Raw genomic sequence first — 17197 nt, forward strand, 5'->3', positions numbered from 1 at the left:
CTTGAAACTAAAATGGAATCACAGATAAATAGCCTGGAGACAAGGATTGAGAAGATGCAAGAAAGGTTTAACAAGGACCTAGAAGAAATAAAAAAGAGTCAATATATAATGAATAATGCAATAAGTGAAATTAAAAACACTCTGGAGGCAACAAATAGTAGAATAACAGAGGCAGAAGACAGGATTAGTGAATTAGAAGATAGAATGGTAGAAATAAATGAATCAGAGAGGATAAAAGAAAAACGAATTAAAAGAAATGAGGACAATCTCAGAGACCTCCAGGACAATATTAAACGCTACAACATTCGAATCATAGGGGTTCCAGAAGAAGAAGACAAAAAGAAAGACCATGAGAAAATACTTGAGGAGATAATAGTGGAAAACTTCCCTAAACTGGGGAAGGAAATAATCACCCAAGTCCAAGAAACCCAGAGAGTACCAAACAAGATAAACCCAAGGAGAAACACCCCAAGACACATATTAATCAAATTAACAAAGATCAAACACAAAGAACAAATATTAAAAGCAGCAAGGGAAAAACAACAAACAACACACAAGGGAATTCCCATAAGGATAACAGCTGATCTTTCAATAGAAACTCTTCAAGCCAGGAGGGAATGGCAAGACATACTTAAAATGATGAAAGAAAATAACCTACAGCCCAGATTATTGTACCCAGCAAGGATCTCATTCAAGTATGAAGGAGAAATCAAAAGCTTTTCAGACAAGCAAAAGCTGAGAGAATTCTGCACCACCAAACCAGCTCTCCAACAAATACTAAAGGATATTCTCTAGACAGGAAACACAAAAACGGTGTATAAACTCGAACCCAAAACAATAAAGTAAATGGCAACGGGAACATACTTATCAGTAATTACATTAAATGTAAATGGGTTGAATGCCCCCAACCAAAAGACAAAGACTGGCTGAATGGATACAAAAACAAGACCCCTACATATGTTGTCTACAAGAGACCCACCTCAAAACAGGGGACACATACAGACTGAAAGTGAAGGGCTGGAAAAAAGATTTTCCATGCAAATAGGGACCAAAAGAAAGCAGGAGTAGCAATACTCATATCAGATAAAATAGACTTTAAAACAAAGGCTGTGAAAAGAGACAAAGAAGGTCACTACATAATGATCAAAGGATCAATCCAAGAAGAAGATATAACAATTATAAATATATATGCACCCAACACGGGAGCACCACAGTACGTAAGACAAATGCTAACAAGTATGAAAGGAGAAATTAACAATAACACAATAATAGTGGGAGACTTTAATACCCCACTTACACCTATGGATAGATCAACTAAACAGAAAATTAACAAGGAAACACAAACTTTAAACGATACAATAGACCAGTTAGACCTAATTGATATCTATAGGTCATTTCATCCCAAAACAATGAATTTCACCTTTTTCTCAAGCACACATGGAACCTTCTCCAGGATAGATCACATGCTGGGCCATAAAGCTAGCCTTGGTAAATTCAAAAAAATAGAAATCATTCCAAGCATTTTTTCTGACCACAATGCAGTAAGATTAGATCTCAATTACAGGAGAAAAACTATTAAAAATTCCAACATATGGAGGCTGAACAACACGCTGCTGAATAACCAACAAATCACAGAAGAAATCAAAAAAGAAATCAAAATTTGCATAGAAACGAATGAAAATGAAAACACAACAACCCAAAACCTGTGGGACATGGTAAAAGCAGTCCTAAGGGGAAAGTTCATAGCAATACAGGCACACCTCAAGAAACAAGAAAAAAGTCAAATAAATAACCTAACTCTACACCTAAAGCAACTAGAAAAGGAAGAAATGAAGAACCCCAGGGTTAGTAGAAGGAAAGAAATCTTAAAAATTAGAGCAGAAATAAATGCAAAAGAAACAAAAGAGACCATAGCAAAAATCAACAAAACCAAAAGCTGGTTCTTTGAAAGGATAAATAAAATTGACAAACCATTAGCCAGACTCATCAAGAAACAAAGGGAGAAAAATCAAATCAACAAAATTAGAAACGAAAATGGAGAGATCACAACAGACAACACAGAAATACAAAGGATCATAAGAGACTACTATCAACAATTATATGCCAATAAAATGGACAACGTGGAAGAAATGGACAAATTCTTAGAAAAGTACAACTTTCCAAAACTGGACCAGGAAGAAATAGAAAATCTTAACAGACCCATCACAAGCATGGAAATTGAAACTGTAATCAAAAATCTTCCAGCAAACAAAAGCCCCGGTCCAGACGGCTTCACAGCTGAATTCTACCAAAAATTTAGAGAAGAGCTGACACCTATCCTGCTCAAACTCTTCCAGAAAATTGCAGAGGAAGGTAAACTTCCAAACTCATTCTATGAGGCCACCATCACCCTAATACCAAAACCTGACAAAGATCCCACAAAAAAAGAAAACTACAGGCCAATATCACTGATGAACATAGATGCAAAAATCCTTAACAAAATTCTAGCAATCAGAATCCAACAACACATTAAAAAGATCATACACCATGATCAAGTGGGCTTTATCCCAGGGATGCAAGGATTCTTCAATATCCGCAAATCAATCAATGTAATACACCACATTAACAAATTGAAAAATAAAAACCATATGATTATCTCAATAGATGCAGAGAAAGCCTTTGACAAAATTCAACATCCATTTATGATAAAAACTCTCCAGAAAGCAGGAATAGAAGGAACATACCTCAACATAATAAAAGCTATATATGACAAACCCACAGCAAACATTATCCTCAATGGTGAAAAATTGAAAGCATTTCCTCTAAAATCAGGAACAAGACAAGGGTGCCCACTTTCACCACTACTATTCAACATAGTTTTGGAAGTTTTGGCCACAGCAATCAGAGCAGAAAAAGAAATAAAAGGAATCCAAATTGGAAAAGAAGAAGTAAAACTCTCACTATTTGCAGATGACATGATCCTCTACATAGAAAACCCTAAAGAATCCACCAGAAAATTACTAGAAATAATCAATGACTACAGTAAAGTTGCAGGATATAAAATCAACACACAGAAATCCCTTGCATTCCTATACACTAATAATGAGAAAACAGAAAGAGAAATTAAGGAAACAATTCCATTCACCATTGCAACGGAAAGAATAAAATACTTAGGAATATATCTACCTAAAGAAACTAAAGACCTATATATAGAAAACTATAAAACACTGGTGAAAGAAATCAAAGAGGACACTAATAGATGGAGAAATATACCATGTTCATGGATTGGAAGAATCAATATAGTGAAAATGAGTATACTACCCAAAGCAATTTATAGATTCAACGCAATCCCTATCAAGCTACCAATGGTATTCTTCAAAGAGCTAGAACAAATAATTTCACAATTTGTATGGAAATACAAAAAACCTCGAATAGCCAAAGCGATCTTGAGAAAGAAGAATGGAACTGGAGGAATCAACCTACCTGACTTCAGGCTCTACTACAAAGCCACAGTTATCAAGACAGTATGGTACTGGCACAAAGACAGAAATATTGATCAATGGAATAAAATAGAAAGCCCAGAGATAAATCCACGCACATATGGACACCTTATCTTCGACAAAGGAGGCAAGAATATACAATGGACTAAAGACAATCTCTTTAACAAGTGGTGCTGGGAAATCTGGTCAACCACTTGTAAAAGAATGAAACTGGACCACTTTCTAACACCATACACAAAAATAAACTCAAAATGGATTAAAGATCTAAACGTAAGACCAGAAACTATAAAACTCCTAGAGGAGAACATAGGCAAAACACTCTCCGACATACATCACAGCAGGATCCTCTATGACCCACCTCCCAGAATATTGGAAATAAAAGCAAAAATAAACAAATGGGACCTAATTAACCTTAAAAGCTTCTGCACATCAAAGGAAACTATTAGCAAGGTGAAAAGACAGCCTTCAGAATGGGAGAAAATAATAGCAAATGAAGCAACCGACAAACAACTAATCTCAAAAATATACAAGCAACTCCTACAGCTCAACTCCAGAAAAATAAACGACCCAATCAAAAAATGGGCCAAAGAACTAAATAGACATTTCTCCAAAAAAGACATACAGATGGCTAACAAACACATGAAAAGATGCTCAACATCACTCATTATCAGAGAAATGCAAATCAAAACCACTATGAGGTACCATTTCACACCAGTCAGAATGGCTGCAATCCAAAAGTCTGCAAATAATAAATGCTGGAGAGGGTGTGGAGAAAAGGGAACCCTTTTACACTGTTGGTGGGAATGCAAACTAGTACAGCCACTATGGAGAACAGTGTGGAGATTCCTTAAAAAACTGGAAATAGAACTGCCTTATGATCCAGCAACCCCACTGCTGGGCATACACACTGAGGAAACCAGAAGGGAAAGAGACACGTGTACCCCAATGTTCATTGCAGCACTGTTTATAATAGCCAAGACATGGAAGCAACCTAGATGTCCATCAGCAGATGAATGGATAAAAAAGCTGTGGTACATATACACAATGGAGTATTACTCAGCCATTAAAAAGAATACATTTGAATCAGTTCTGATGAGGTGGATAAAACTGGAGCCTATTATACAGAGTGAAGTAAGCCAGAAGGAAAAACATAAATACAGTATACTAACGCATATATATGGAATTTAGAAAGATGGTAACAATAACCCGGTGTACGAGACAGCAAAAGAGACACTGATGTATAGAACAGTCTTATGGACTCTGTGGGAGAGGGAGAGGGTGGGAAGATTTGGGAGAATGGCAATGAAACATGTAAAATATCATGTAGGAAACGAGTTGCCAGTCCAGGTTCGATGCATGATGCTGGATGCTTGGGGCTGGTGCACTGGGACGGCCCAGAGGGATGGTATGGGGAGGGAGGAGGGAGGAGGGTTCGGGATGGGGAACACATGTAAACCTGTGGTGGATTCATTTTGATATTTGGCAAAACTAATACAATTATGTAAAGTTTAAAAATAAAATAAAATTAGGGAAAAAAAATAAATTAAAAAAAAAAAATCTACTCTGGAAAGTGAAAGTGAAAGTCGCTGAGTCGTGTCTGACTCTGCGACCCCATGAACTATACAGTCTGTGGAATTCTCCAGGCCAGAATACTGGAGTGGGTATAGCCTTTCCGTTCTCCAGGAGATCTTCCCAACCCAGGGATCAAACCCAGTTCTCCCGCACTGCAGGTGGATTCTTTACCAGCTGAGCTAATCTGGAAAAAGGAACAAAAAGTATTTCCAATAGAAAAATTATTGGGACTTCCCTGGTGGTCCAGTGGCTAGGACCCCACGCTCCTGATGCCGGGGGCCCAGGTTCCATCCCTGGTCAGAAAACCAGATCCCACATGCCACAATTAAGAGTTTGCACGTCTGCATGCTGCAGCGAAGACTCAGTATAGCCAAATAAGTAAATGCCATTTGTTTTACCCTTCAAAATAAATTAAAAATAGCTTCCCTCTTAAAAAAGTGTTTAAAATAATTCCATTCTCTATAAACACCCATCACAAAATTTGCAAGACTTGTTTAAACAAAATCACAACACTGAAAGAAATATAGAGACGGACAGATTGAATATAATAAACAGTAGATTTGTTGTTGTTGTTTAATTGCTCAGTTGTGTCTGATTCTTTACAACCTCATGGACTGCAGCCTGCCATGCTCTTCTATCCATAGGAGTTCCCAGGCAAGAATACTAGAGTGGGTTATCATTTCCTTCTCTGGGAGATCTTCCCAGATCAGGGATCTAACCTGCATCTCCTGCATTGGCAGGAGGGGTCTTTACAGCTGAGCCACCTGGGGCTTCGACATGGCTCCAGCCCATGTAGAGTCAGAGAGCACTTAGCAACTGAACAACAAAACAGGATTAGCCAAGTATTAATAATACTTCAAATTAATTTAACAATTGATCATGTCCTGTGACTGCTGTAACAAATTGCCACAAATCTGGTGGCTTAAAACAATGCAAGCTTATCCTGTAGTAAATTCTAGAGGCCACAAGTCTGGAATCAGTTTAGCTAAGTGAAAATCAAGGTGTTGGTGGGGAAGATTCTTTCTATGGGTTCTGAAAGGAGAATCTATTTCTTTGCTGTTTTCTACCTCTAGCTGCAGCCTATACTCCTTGGCTGGTGGCTCCTTCTTCAATCAAAATACACCAGTCCAATGTCTAGTTCCATCATCAAATCACCTCCTCTTCTGTGTCAAATCTCCTGCCTCTCACTTATAATAAAGACACTTGTGACTACATTTAAGTCCCAGCTGGATAACCCACGATGATCTCTCCATCTAAAGATCCTTAGTTTAAGGATCCGCAAGATCCCATATGAGGTAACATGCTCAGGTTCCAGGAGTTAGAACCTAGATATCTTTGGTAGACATTTTTCAGCCTACCATAGCCTACCCTCTGACCCCCTCAAACTCACATCTATCCCACATGCAAATACATTTACTCCATGCCAGCATCTAAGTTTCAATCCATTACAACATCAACTCATGTTCAAATGTTCATCTAAAATATCATTAGCTCAAAAGTCTCATCTCCTCATACAAATAAGGTATGTGTGAGACATTGGTATGATCCATCTATCCTGGGGTAAAATTCCTCTATATCTGCAGACCTGTGATACTAGAAAATAAGTTTTCTATCCCAAAATACACTGGTGAGACAGGCACAAAGCAACAGTTATAGATACTGCCATTCAAAACGTGCGAAATTAGAAGGAAAAAAGGAGTCACCTCGGTCTCAAGCAATTCTGAAATCCCACAAGGCAAATTCTATGAGGTATCATAGCCTGGGAGTGATACCTCTTGGCCTTCAGCTCCAGCCTCAGTCATCCTTCCTTTTTCATGAAAGATGAAAAGTTTTTGCAGCTGAACCGTCTTGTCAATTACAGCTTCAAATCTACCATTCATGTTGCAAGCAGAATCAATTCTCTAAACTGGACTCTAAGGTTTAGGTTTTGGCTCCACTAGTTGGTGACCTGGAGCCAGTGGTGGTTCCAGAATTCCAGTACAGGAGGAAGTTAAGTACAGGAATTAGTTTGAAGAGGAGACTAAGGGACTTGTCATAAAACTGTATTTGTATAATAAGCATGCTGATTTTACTGAGTGCATATATTTATTTTGGGCGGCCTGGTAGAGAAAGCAGCTTACTGCAAGCATCTTCTAATGCCACCAGACCTATCTGAGCATTCAGGCAACAATATACCACAGACTGGGAAGTTTATAAACAACAGAAACTTGTTTTTCATAATTCTGGAGGCTGGCAAGCCCAAGATCAAGCTGCAACATGGTTGCAGTCTAGTGAGACCCCTCTTCCTTCACTGCCAGCACCTCCTCAAGGTGCCTTCACATGGTAGAAGGGCCAGGGAACTCTGTGGGGACACATTTTTATAAGACCACTAATCCTATTTATGAGGCCCCCACCTTCATGTCCTAAGCATCTCCCAAAGGCCCCATGTCCTAACACCATCACATCAGGCATTAGAAATTCAACATATGCATTTGTGGGGGAACACAAACATATAGACCATAATAGTATCTTAACCCCTCTAACCTCAGTTTCTCCATCTATAAAGTGGAAGTATTATAATACCACCCACATACAGTTGTTGTAAGAATTAAAACATAGTATAACACACGCAAATTTCTTGACACAGTGCCTGGCACACAGGAAAGTACTCAGTAAGTTTATTATTAGGTCACTCCTCTCCTCCAGACTTTGTAAGTAACTCCCTACCGGCTACTGAATAAAATGCAGGGCCCTCCAAGACCTATCTAGCCACAAACAATCTTTCCAGCTTCGTCCCTTCCTACATTCATCCAGAGACCCTATCAATCATTTACTTCCTGTTCCCTCTGCCTGCTGATATCAATAGGGCTCACTCCTTTAGTTCTTCAGGTCTGTCTTCAAACATCACCTTACCAGAGAGGCCTCTCCTGATGGCCCTCTGTAAGTGTAAGCACACACTCACTCATTCACTTGCTGGCAACTTCATAACCTCCTTACCACTCTATTTTTCTTCATGGCACTTCACAGATAAATAGATTTAGATCATTTTATTTTCTATATCTCCCTACTAGAAAGTAAACTCCATAAACATAGTTTTATGCCTAGGTGTGTAAGTATCCTCAGCCCCTAGAACAGTATTTACCTCATACGAGGTGCTCAATAAATATTTATAAATGGAATGTTGCTGCTGCTGCTAAGTCACTTCAGTCATGTCCAACTCTGTGCAACCCCATAGAAGGCAGCCCAACAGGCTCCCCGTCCCTGGGATTCTCCAGGCAAGAACACTGGAGTGGGTTGCCATTTCCTTCTCCAATGCATGAAAGTGAAAAACGAAAGGGAAGTCGCTCAGTCGTGTCCGACCCTCAGCGACCCCATGGACTGCAGCCTTCCAATCTCCTCCATCCATGGGATTTTCCAGGCAAGAGTACTGGAGTGGGGTGCCGTTGCGTTCTCTGAAATGGAATGTTACTCAGCCATAAAAAGGAATGCATTTGAGTCAATTCTAATGAGGTGGATGAACCTAGAGTCTATTATACAGAGTGAAGTAAGTCAGAAAGAGAAAGAGAAATATTATATACTAATGCATATAAATGGAATCTAGGAAAATTGTACTAATGAATTTATTTGCAAGGCAGCAATGGAGAAACAGACATAGAGAACAGACTTATGGACATGGGGTAGAGGGGAGGACAGGGTGAGATGAAAAACTGACTCATTAGAGGGTCAGCAAAAAACCGACTCTTTAGAAAAGACTCTGATGCTGGGAAAGATTGAAGGCAGGAAGAGAAAGAGATGACAGAGAATGAGATGGTTGGATGGCATCACTGACTTGATGGACATGAGTTTAAGCAAGCTCTGGGAGTTGGTGATGGACAGGGAAGTCTGGTGTGCTGCAGTCCATGGGGTCACAAAGAGTGGGACATGACTGAGTCCCACTGAGTGACTGAACTGAACTAAACTGAATGGTTTACAGAATTTCTTTGCTTATCATGTTTCCTCAACCTAGATGGCCCTCTCTGCCATCCACCAAAATTCTACTCATTCTTCAAAGCTTACTCAAAATGCACTCCTGTGAAACTCCTAATTCCCCCTGGTAGAACTGAGTGCCCTATCATCCATTACATGATTATAATTTGATTTAGCCCTGAGTATAATCTGGAAACAGTGTCAGACTTCATTTTTGGGGCTCCAAAATCACTGCAGATGGTGACTGCAGCCATGAAATTAAAAGACGCTTACTCCTTGGAAGGAAAGTTATGACCAACCTAGATAGCATATTCAAAAGCAGAGACATTACTTTGCCAACAAAGGTCTGTCTAGTCAAGGCTATGGTTTTTCCTGTGGTCATGTATGGATGTGAGAGTTGGACTGTGAAGAAGGCTGAGTGCCGAAGAATTGATGCTTTTGAACTGTGGTGTTGGAGAAGACTCTCTAGAGTCCCTTGGACTGCAAGGAGATCCAACCAGTCCATTCTGAAGGAGATCAGCCCTGGGATTTCTTTGGAAGGAATGATGCTAAAGCCGAAACTCCAGTACTTTGGCCACCTCATTCGAAGAGTTGACTCATTGGAAAAGACTCTGATGCTGGGAGGGATTGGGGGCAGGAGGAAAAGGGGACGACAGAGGATGAGATGGCTGGATGGCATCACTGACTCGATGGACGTGAGTCTGAGTGAACTCCGGTAGTTGGTGATGGACAGGGAGGCCTGGCGTGCTGCGATTCATGGGGTGGCAAAGAGTCGGAGACGACTGAGCGACTGAACTGAACTGAACTGAACTGATAATCTGTGCTAAGAGTTGACTCATTGGAAAAGACCCTGATGCTAGGAAGGATTGGGGGCAGGAGGAGAAGGGGGACGACAGAGGATGAGATGGTTGGATGGCATCACTGACTCAATGGACATGAATTTGAGTAAACTCTGGGAGTTGGTTATGGACAGGGAGGCCTGGTGTGCTGCAATTCATGGGGTCACAAAGAGTGACTGAACTGAACTGATAATCTGTCCTGTAATTTTTTATTTTTCTGTTTTCTGCTTCTACTGCTAGACTTTAAGTTCTTTAAAAGCAGTCCGTCGCACCTTATCACACACCACACTAATCCACCATCTCTTTTTCATACAATCATGCCAAATTCCCCACCCCTCACCCACTACCTGGTAGTTACAACATTGTCACCAAAAAGATATGTCAAAAGGGGGAGTCACTCAGTATTTCCTTGACTAAATGAAGAGAAGGACATTCCTGAATATAATAAAAAACAGAAGCAGAAGCTAGGTTGTATGATGTTACCATGATAATGATATTACCATGATATATGACTGTAGCTACTTGGTGCAGTGGTGAACAATCTGCCTGCCAATGAGTGGGGAAGGAGACTCTAGAGCCACAGGTTTGATCCCTGGATTGGGAAGCTCCCCTGGAGTAGGAAATGGCAATCCACTCCATTATTCTTGCCTGGAAAATTCTACGGACAGAGGAGTCTGGCAGGCTACACTCCATAGCATTGCAAAGAGTCGGACACAACTGATTGCACACACATACACACACGCTTTTAAGTAGATGCTAAAGTACCATACTTCAAAAGGGTTGGAAAGGATACAGGTAAATGGTTTCCATGAAATTCTGTTAATATAATGATGATTTAAATTTATTGGCTATCAAAATATTAGCAAGTCTTCATTTTTTTCAGAAAACTGAAGAAGCTTAAACCATTCTGGCAAAAAAAAAAAAAAAAAAAAAGGCAAGAAAAAAGTATCCCTAAGAAACCCAAAGTGATTGGTTAACCAACATCTTTTAGTCCCAGTGTGGTTCTTTATGACATCACTGAATTTATCCCTGAGTCATCATGGCTGATGATGTTACAATGATCATCAGTGTATATTTTGCTGCCTAGTTATCCTGAGCTCCTTGACTGGAGTACCAGGGCATTTCTGCTCTGTCTCTAAAAAAATTTTTGGCTGTAATTTTTTTTCCATTTGAGAAAGAAAGATGTCTACTCAAGGACTATCCCTGATTTTTACTCTGTTGTTTATCTGCTTTTTCAGGGACAGCTTCTGCATTTGTGATGGTACTACCTGGACAAAGGTTGGATGGGAGATTTTTCCAGAAGAAATGCATTATTTGAAAGTTAAGACAGCTCCATCTCACTGTCTACCTTACCCTCTGGACAAACTATGCTGCAATTTTGCTAATATGGATATATTTCACGGTTGTTTAAATCTTATTTATATTTTAATACAAGCTCTCTTTTTAATCCTCTCTGTTTTGTCTGCACATTACCTGTGGATGAAGTGGAAGAAACACAAAAAAAAGGTGATGCTAATAGTAATAGTTATAGAATATCAAAGCGTTTAAAAGATAAGATTATCATCTTCTCTGGAGAAAGAACTGTGTCTTCTTCTTCATAACTTTCCCCACTCCCGCCATTCACCCCAGCATCTATCATACTTTCTTGCACATATCAGGTGTTCAACAAAAGTGTACTGAATTAGAAGGTCTTTAAAATAACCTATTATTTTAGATAGTTTAAAGTTACAAAACACATCAAGAAAGTAATGAGCTACAATGAGTAGAATGTATAGGAAATGCAGTTATCTGTCTGGGCTCTTAGGTAAATCACTGTATCTTTCTCTGCTGTCTGATCAATAAAATGAAGGATGTAGAACAAGAGATCTTGTTAGATCCCTTCCTGGTCTATCTAAGAAAACTAAGTATACTAAAGTTGGTGTGTGTATTTTTTAATGTACTGTAAACTAATTTCTAATTTTAGGATAACTTTCTGGAAAATAACACTCAAACTGATTCCCCACTTTGCCAGTGTTACTATATTTTGAGGCAACAACCATATATTTATAAAATGTCTATGATTTTATCACATTACATCTTAAGGTGATTTAGTAAAGGAAAATAATGTACTACTAATATTCAAATAATTTCTCCCAGCAGAATGCTCTAATAATCATAGAAAGTACTTATTAAATGTTTGCTGAATGGTGATCATGATCACTACAACCTTACACAAGGGCATATAAAAACGAGCATTTTTTCTGCATTTTTACCTCTCTTCTATAACAATTTTTTCTTTGTATAAATAATTAAAGTGTGATATTTGGAGCTTAAGCATATATATCCAGAAAACAAATTTAATGTGAACTACAGTAATGAAAAAATTTTGTAATATCATTTGTTTTTCTTCTTTTAGCTAAAGAAACAAGTCTCCTTGGATACACCTGGTAAGGATCTAGAAACCCAGTCTGTCTATGACATTGACCAAATACTCTGCAGACTGGTGGCCACAACATCAATGATGACCAAGTACCTAAATCAGATGTCCCATCACCCTCAGGCTAAGAAAGCCAAGCACCGAAAACTAAAAAGAAAGACGACTGAAGGAGGAGAAGGAGGCAGAGTATATTAGACACATCCATACGCAAATATAACTCAGTCCACTGTGGAAAACTACACAAGAAATCTATTGAGGAAAATCATGGAAGGACAAAAGTGATTCTTTGAGATGCTTTGTAATTTTTTGGCTAAACTCTTTACTGAAACTTTCCAATGAAGTCTGTACTGAAAAGTTATTTCTATTCAGCTAAAATAGCATCCATGCTTACTAAAAAGTACTAGGGGAAAGACCATATACAACCACCGCTTCATGTTTAAGTGTTCTGTTCTTTTTAATGTGTTAGATTGCTAATCATTAAGCACACTGTAGAATAGAATCTTGATTTAGTGTTTCAATAAATCTCTGATTTAAGCAATTTTTGTGATTTCTCTTAGTTTCCTGAGCAAATTTTATGGCCAAATGGAGATGTTTAATTTCCCATCTCAAATTGTTAAAATAGTATGGAAATAATAAGGAACAGATTAATTTCTAAGTATAAATGTTCCCCTTTTCAGTATAATAAATGAAGAATTAAGTATCAATACTTTTTTTTTAACTTCAAACTTCTATTGATAAGACACATCAGTTTTTAAAATATTTCACTTTTGTTGATAAGTCACCTCATTTCTTAAAATATGGTTTCTATATTTTTCAAAAAAAAAAACTGAGAGACTGAGACCGACAGATTTTCTTAACAACCTATAAAAGAATCCCAGAAAAACATGACAGATTTATAATATACCTCCCATCAATAAAAGGAAAAAAAAACTTTAAAAAAATCCTTTGTAAGTAACAGATAATGCTATAGTCTTAACAAATAACAAAGGACTAAGTTCTGCCTTGCATTATTGTGGATTATTAAAAGTTTACTTATAGTTCCACTTTTCAGAATCTGCTCCTTACTTTCACTCTTAACACAACGTTACTCCCATATTTCCATGAATATTTGTTCCATACCTTCAGAGTTCTGATCAACTAATTCTATATATATGTGTGTGTGTACATATATATATATACATATATATGTATATATATGTATTTCTTTTAATATAGGACCCTTGAACAATTAAAAAGTCTATAAACCTTGAAAACCCAAAGAAATTGATCTCTAATAGTCAAATTTTCAGTAGCATGGAGGAGTCTCTGGGGTAGGGAGTCCTCAACCCTGTAAACCTCTCCAGGTGACTCCTACTCTGATCATTAGAGCAAGAAATGGAAGTGGTTTATATTCTTCTTAAGTCTTAATTAAACAAATGTTTAACTTTATGTTGAGTAGTTAGCATTTTTGACACTCCACAGCTACATTACCATGAATCCTTACAATTTCAACACTGATCTGGAAACAGAACACTAGTTTATAGAATTATAGTCTTTTATCTTCATTACTAGGAAATGGTAGGTCTAATTCCTCCAAGACTGTAAGTTCAGTTCAGTTCAGTTGCTCAGTTGTGTCCGACTCTTTGCGACCCCATGAACCGCAGCATGTCAGGCCTTCCTGTCCATCACCAACTCCTGGAGTCCACCCAAACCCATGTCCATTGTGTCAGTGATGCCATCCAACCATCTTATCCTCTGTCGTCCCCTTCTCCTCCTGCCCTCAATCCTTCCCAGCATCAGGTAAGGACCCAAACTAAACAGATGGACATTAGTGAGAAGGAAACTGAATTTGGGCGGAAAGGGCACACAGTGGTCCTCAGGGCACAGTGTGCTATGTGAGGCAGACTGCAGCCTCCTCCTCAGGGCCCTCCAGGCCCTCCAGGCCCTCCAACCTCAAGCTGGTGAGCTGGGGAGTCCAGGTACAGGCTGAGGGCTGCATCCTGCAGAGCTCCAGAGCCCTCCCCACAGCACCCACTGGCCAGGCTCAGGCCTTGAAGCAGCTGCTGACTCATCCCTATTTCTCCAACCTAAGGGTGGTGGTCTCCACAGGTCATAGTCCATGGGACCTGGCCCCCATTTGGGCAGACTGAGGGCCAGTTGGTCCTAGGCACCTAGCTCCCACAGTGATGACAGCTGGGTGGGATCTGGGGACCTGGCCCTGAGGGTGCCACCCGCTGAGATCTGACTCCTCAGCTGGACCTGAGCACTGGCAGGAGGACCCAGACTGGGTGCTGGATGAACACTCCTGGGTAGGGTTACTGGCCCATGCAGTGACCCCTCCTCTTAGCCAGGGCCTGGACTTTGGAGGGCAAAAGTTGAGGATCTGGACTTTGGCCTTTCTTGTAGAATAGAGAATAACATTTGCTTTGATAGAGTTTTACCTAGCTGTGACCTGACCTCAAGAACAAAGGATCTGACACCAAGAAGTCTGCAACAACTAACCACGGCCCCTCCTTCGCCTTTCCTATAAAAGGGCTTTGCTGAGAGCTTTCAGGTAGCTCCCGGGTTTTTTAAGGCATGAGCCACCCATCTACTTACATGGCCCTGCATTAAACCTTTCTCTGCTCCAGACTCACGTTTTGGTACTGTTTGGTCTCACTGCATGTTGGGCCCGTGGACTTCCGCTCAGTGACAAAAACCAATGAAATCTACGCTCATAAGCCCCAACTTTCAGAAAAGTTACAGCAAAATTTGTTCCTGGATTGTATTTTTTTAAGTACCATGGGTCATTCTTCAAAACTGGATTTTAAATTATATAATGTGAATTTTGGTAGATTGCCAGTCCAGGTTTGATGCATGAGACAGAGTGCTCAGGGCCGGAGCACTAGGATGACCCTGAGGGATGGGATGGGGAGGAAAGTGGGAGGGGGGTTCAGGATGGGGAACATATGTACACCCATGGCTGATTCATGTCAATGTATGGCAAAAACCACTACAATATTGTAAAGTAATTAGCCTCCAAATAAAATAAACTAATTTTTAAAATAAATAAATAAAAATTATATAATGTGAATTTGGGGCTTCCCAGGTTACCCCACTCCAGTACTCTTGCCTGGAAAATCCCATGGACGGAGGAGCCTGGTGGGCTACAGTTTATGGGGTCGCTAAGAGTCGGACACGACTGAGTGACTTCACTTCCACTTTTTGCTTTCTTGCACTGGAGAAGGAAATGGCAGCCCACTCCGGTGTTCTTGCCTGGGGAATCCCAGGGATGGGGGAGCCTGGTGGGCTGCCATCTATGGGGTCGCACAGAGTCGGACACGACTGAAGTGACTTAGCAGCAGCAGGTGGTGCTAGTAATAAAGAACCCACCTGCCAATTCAGAAGACATAAGAGACATGGGTTCAATCCCTGGGTCAGGAAGATCCCCTGGAGGAGGTCATGGCAACCCACTCCAGTATTCTTGCCTGGAGAATCGCAATGACAGAGGAGCCTGGCAGTTATAGTCCACAGGGTGGCAAAGAGTTGGAGACAAGTGAAGCAACTTAGCATGCATGAATGTGAATTTCACCTAGAACTAGTTATTCATGAGGAGATCAATTAAATTTTTTGCTATTTTCTTTTTGCTTATGCATCTGATCATAAAACTGAAGGTAGTTACCCCTCAAAAATATTTAATGCAAGTGGACAATTATATACCAAATAATCTACAAAGTATAACTCATCTTTTTCTTCCCAAATATGTTATCTTCCCTCAATTTCCTTACTTCTATTAATCCTCCCAGTTCCCTTTTTATGTTACTGATAAACAACTCCTTAAGGCTGCCATATGATTCTTCCTAAATATCACTTTAATCCTCTTCCTCTTCTACATAAAATCTTCCAATGGCTCCCAGTGGCTACAAAAATGAAATGTACCTTACCCTGACATTTGGAGGTATAATCTGACTGGAATAATAGCAGCATCATACTTAAAGTGTGATCACCCAACAGGCACTGTGCTAAGACATGGTTTATAGCATCTCATCTCATTCTCACAATTCCCCCAAGAGATAAGGACTATTATGGGCCCCCTTTTCTGGAAATTAAGACTGAAGTATAAAGCATTTAAGTATCTTGCACAAGGTCACATAGGTTTCAAGTAGAGATACCAGTATTTCAACTCAAGCAATTTGATTCAAGAGCCCATGTACTTACTTCTCTTTTAGTAACCTGCCTGTGCTGTAGCCTGCTTGTGTAAATTATATTGACTTGCTCTTCCAGTAAGGCAAGCTCATCACTGTTGCCCCAACACGTCACTTTCAGTCATAAGGTTTTGCTCATACCTTTCTCCCCAGTCTGTGTATACAAATCCCACCATTTCTTCAAGGCCCATCTCAACTCCACCATACTCTGACTTCATGTTCTCTGACCACCCCATAGCATGACCCATCTGCTCTGCCAATTTTAACTCTTAATTATAGTCTTTCTGATATTGTTATTTAACTGTAGGATGCATCAATAGTTTATCACCCCACATATAACAAATGTCCAGAGAGCAGGAACAATCTATGTACCACAACAATGTTATGCTTGTAATCCTAGAAACACAAATGCAGAGAACTACATAAAATGAATGCCATGAACGTTGTTGGTCCTAGTTTTATAACCAATGTTTGTCACATACATAATTACACAGGTGTATCTTCCTGAAATCTCTAAGCTCTATTCTACAGGTTAAGGAAATATTGTAAGAAAAACAGTAAAACTCAAAATAGTACATAGTTTTTTGACCTTTGATTAAAGCACAAAACACATACAGAAAAGTGCAAAATTTACAAGGGTACAGCTCAATGAATTTTCACAAATGAGCACACCATGTTAACAGTCACCAAATTAAGAAAAAAGAGTATTATGCCCCAGAAGTACCCTCCCTCATGCCATAATGAAACCTGCTATTCAGACTTCTAATACCATGGATTAATTTT

The 17197-nt window shown here is 39.5% G+C and overlaps 2 protein-coding genes across 3 annotated transcripts in view; one reads left to right on the plus strand and one right to left on the minus strand.

The window, feature by feature from the left end:
- ANKRD45 (ankyrin repeat domain 45) overlaps positions 1-17197 on the minus strand; it is a 60503-nt gene that overhangs the window by 27927 nt on the left and 15379 nt on the right. The gene's annotated exons all lie outside the window — the stretch shown is intronic.
- On the plus strand, positions 10893-12789 carry TEX50 (testis expressed 50). The gene is made up of 2 exons (XM_061383264.1): positions 10893-11341; positions 12231-12789. The coding sequence occupies exons 1-2, from the start codon at positions 11018-11020 to the stop codon at positions 12444-12446; spliced, it is 540 nt and encodes a 179-aa protein (XP_061239248.1). The 5' UTR covers positions 10893-11017; the 3' UTR covers positions 12447-12789.

The sequence above is a fragment of the Bos javanicus genome, chromosome 16 (assembly GCF_032452875.1).
Source record: "Bos javanicus breed banteng chromosome 16, ARS-OSU_banteng_1.0, whole genome shotgun sequence".
In the NCBI taxonomy this organism is placed as follows: Eukaryota; Metazoa; Chordata; class Mammalia; order Artiodactyla; family Bovidae; genus Bos; species Bos javanicus.

Coding starts and splice junctions, on each gene's coding strand:
- TEX50 (XM_061383264.1), top strand. CDS start 11,018: ATGTCTACTCAAGGACTATCCCTGATTTTTACTCTGTTGTTTATCTGC. Junction 11,342..12,230: donor GGAAGAAACACAAAAAAAAG/GTGATGCTAATA, acceptor TTCTTCTTTTAG/CTAAAGAAACAAGTCTCCTT.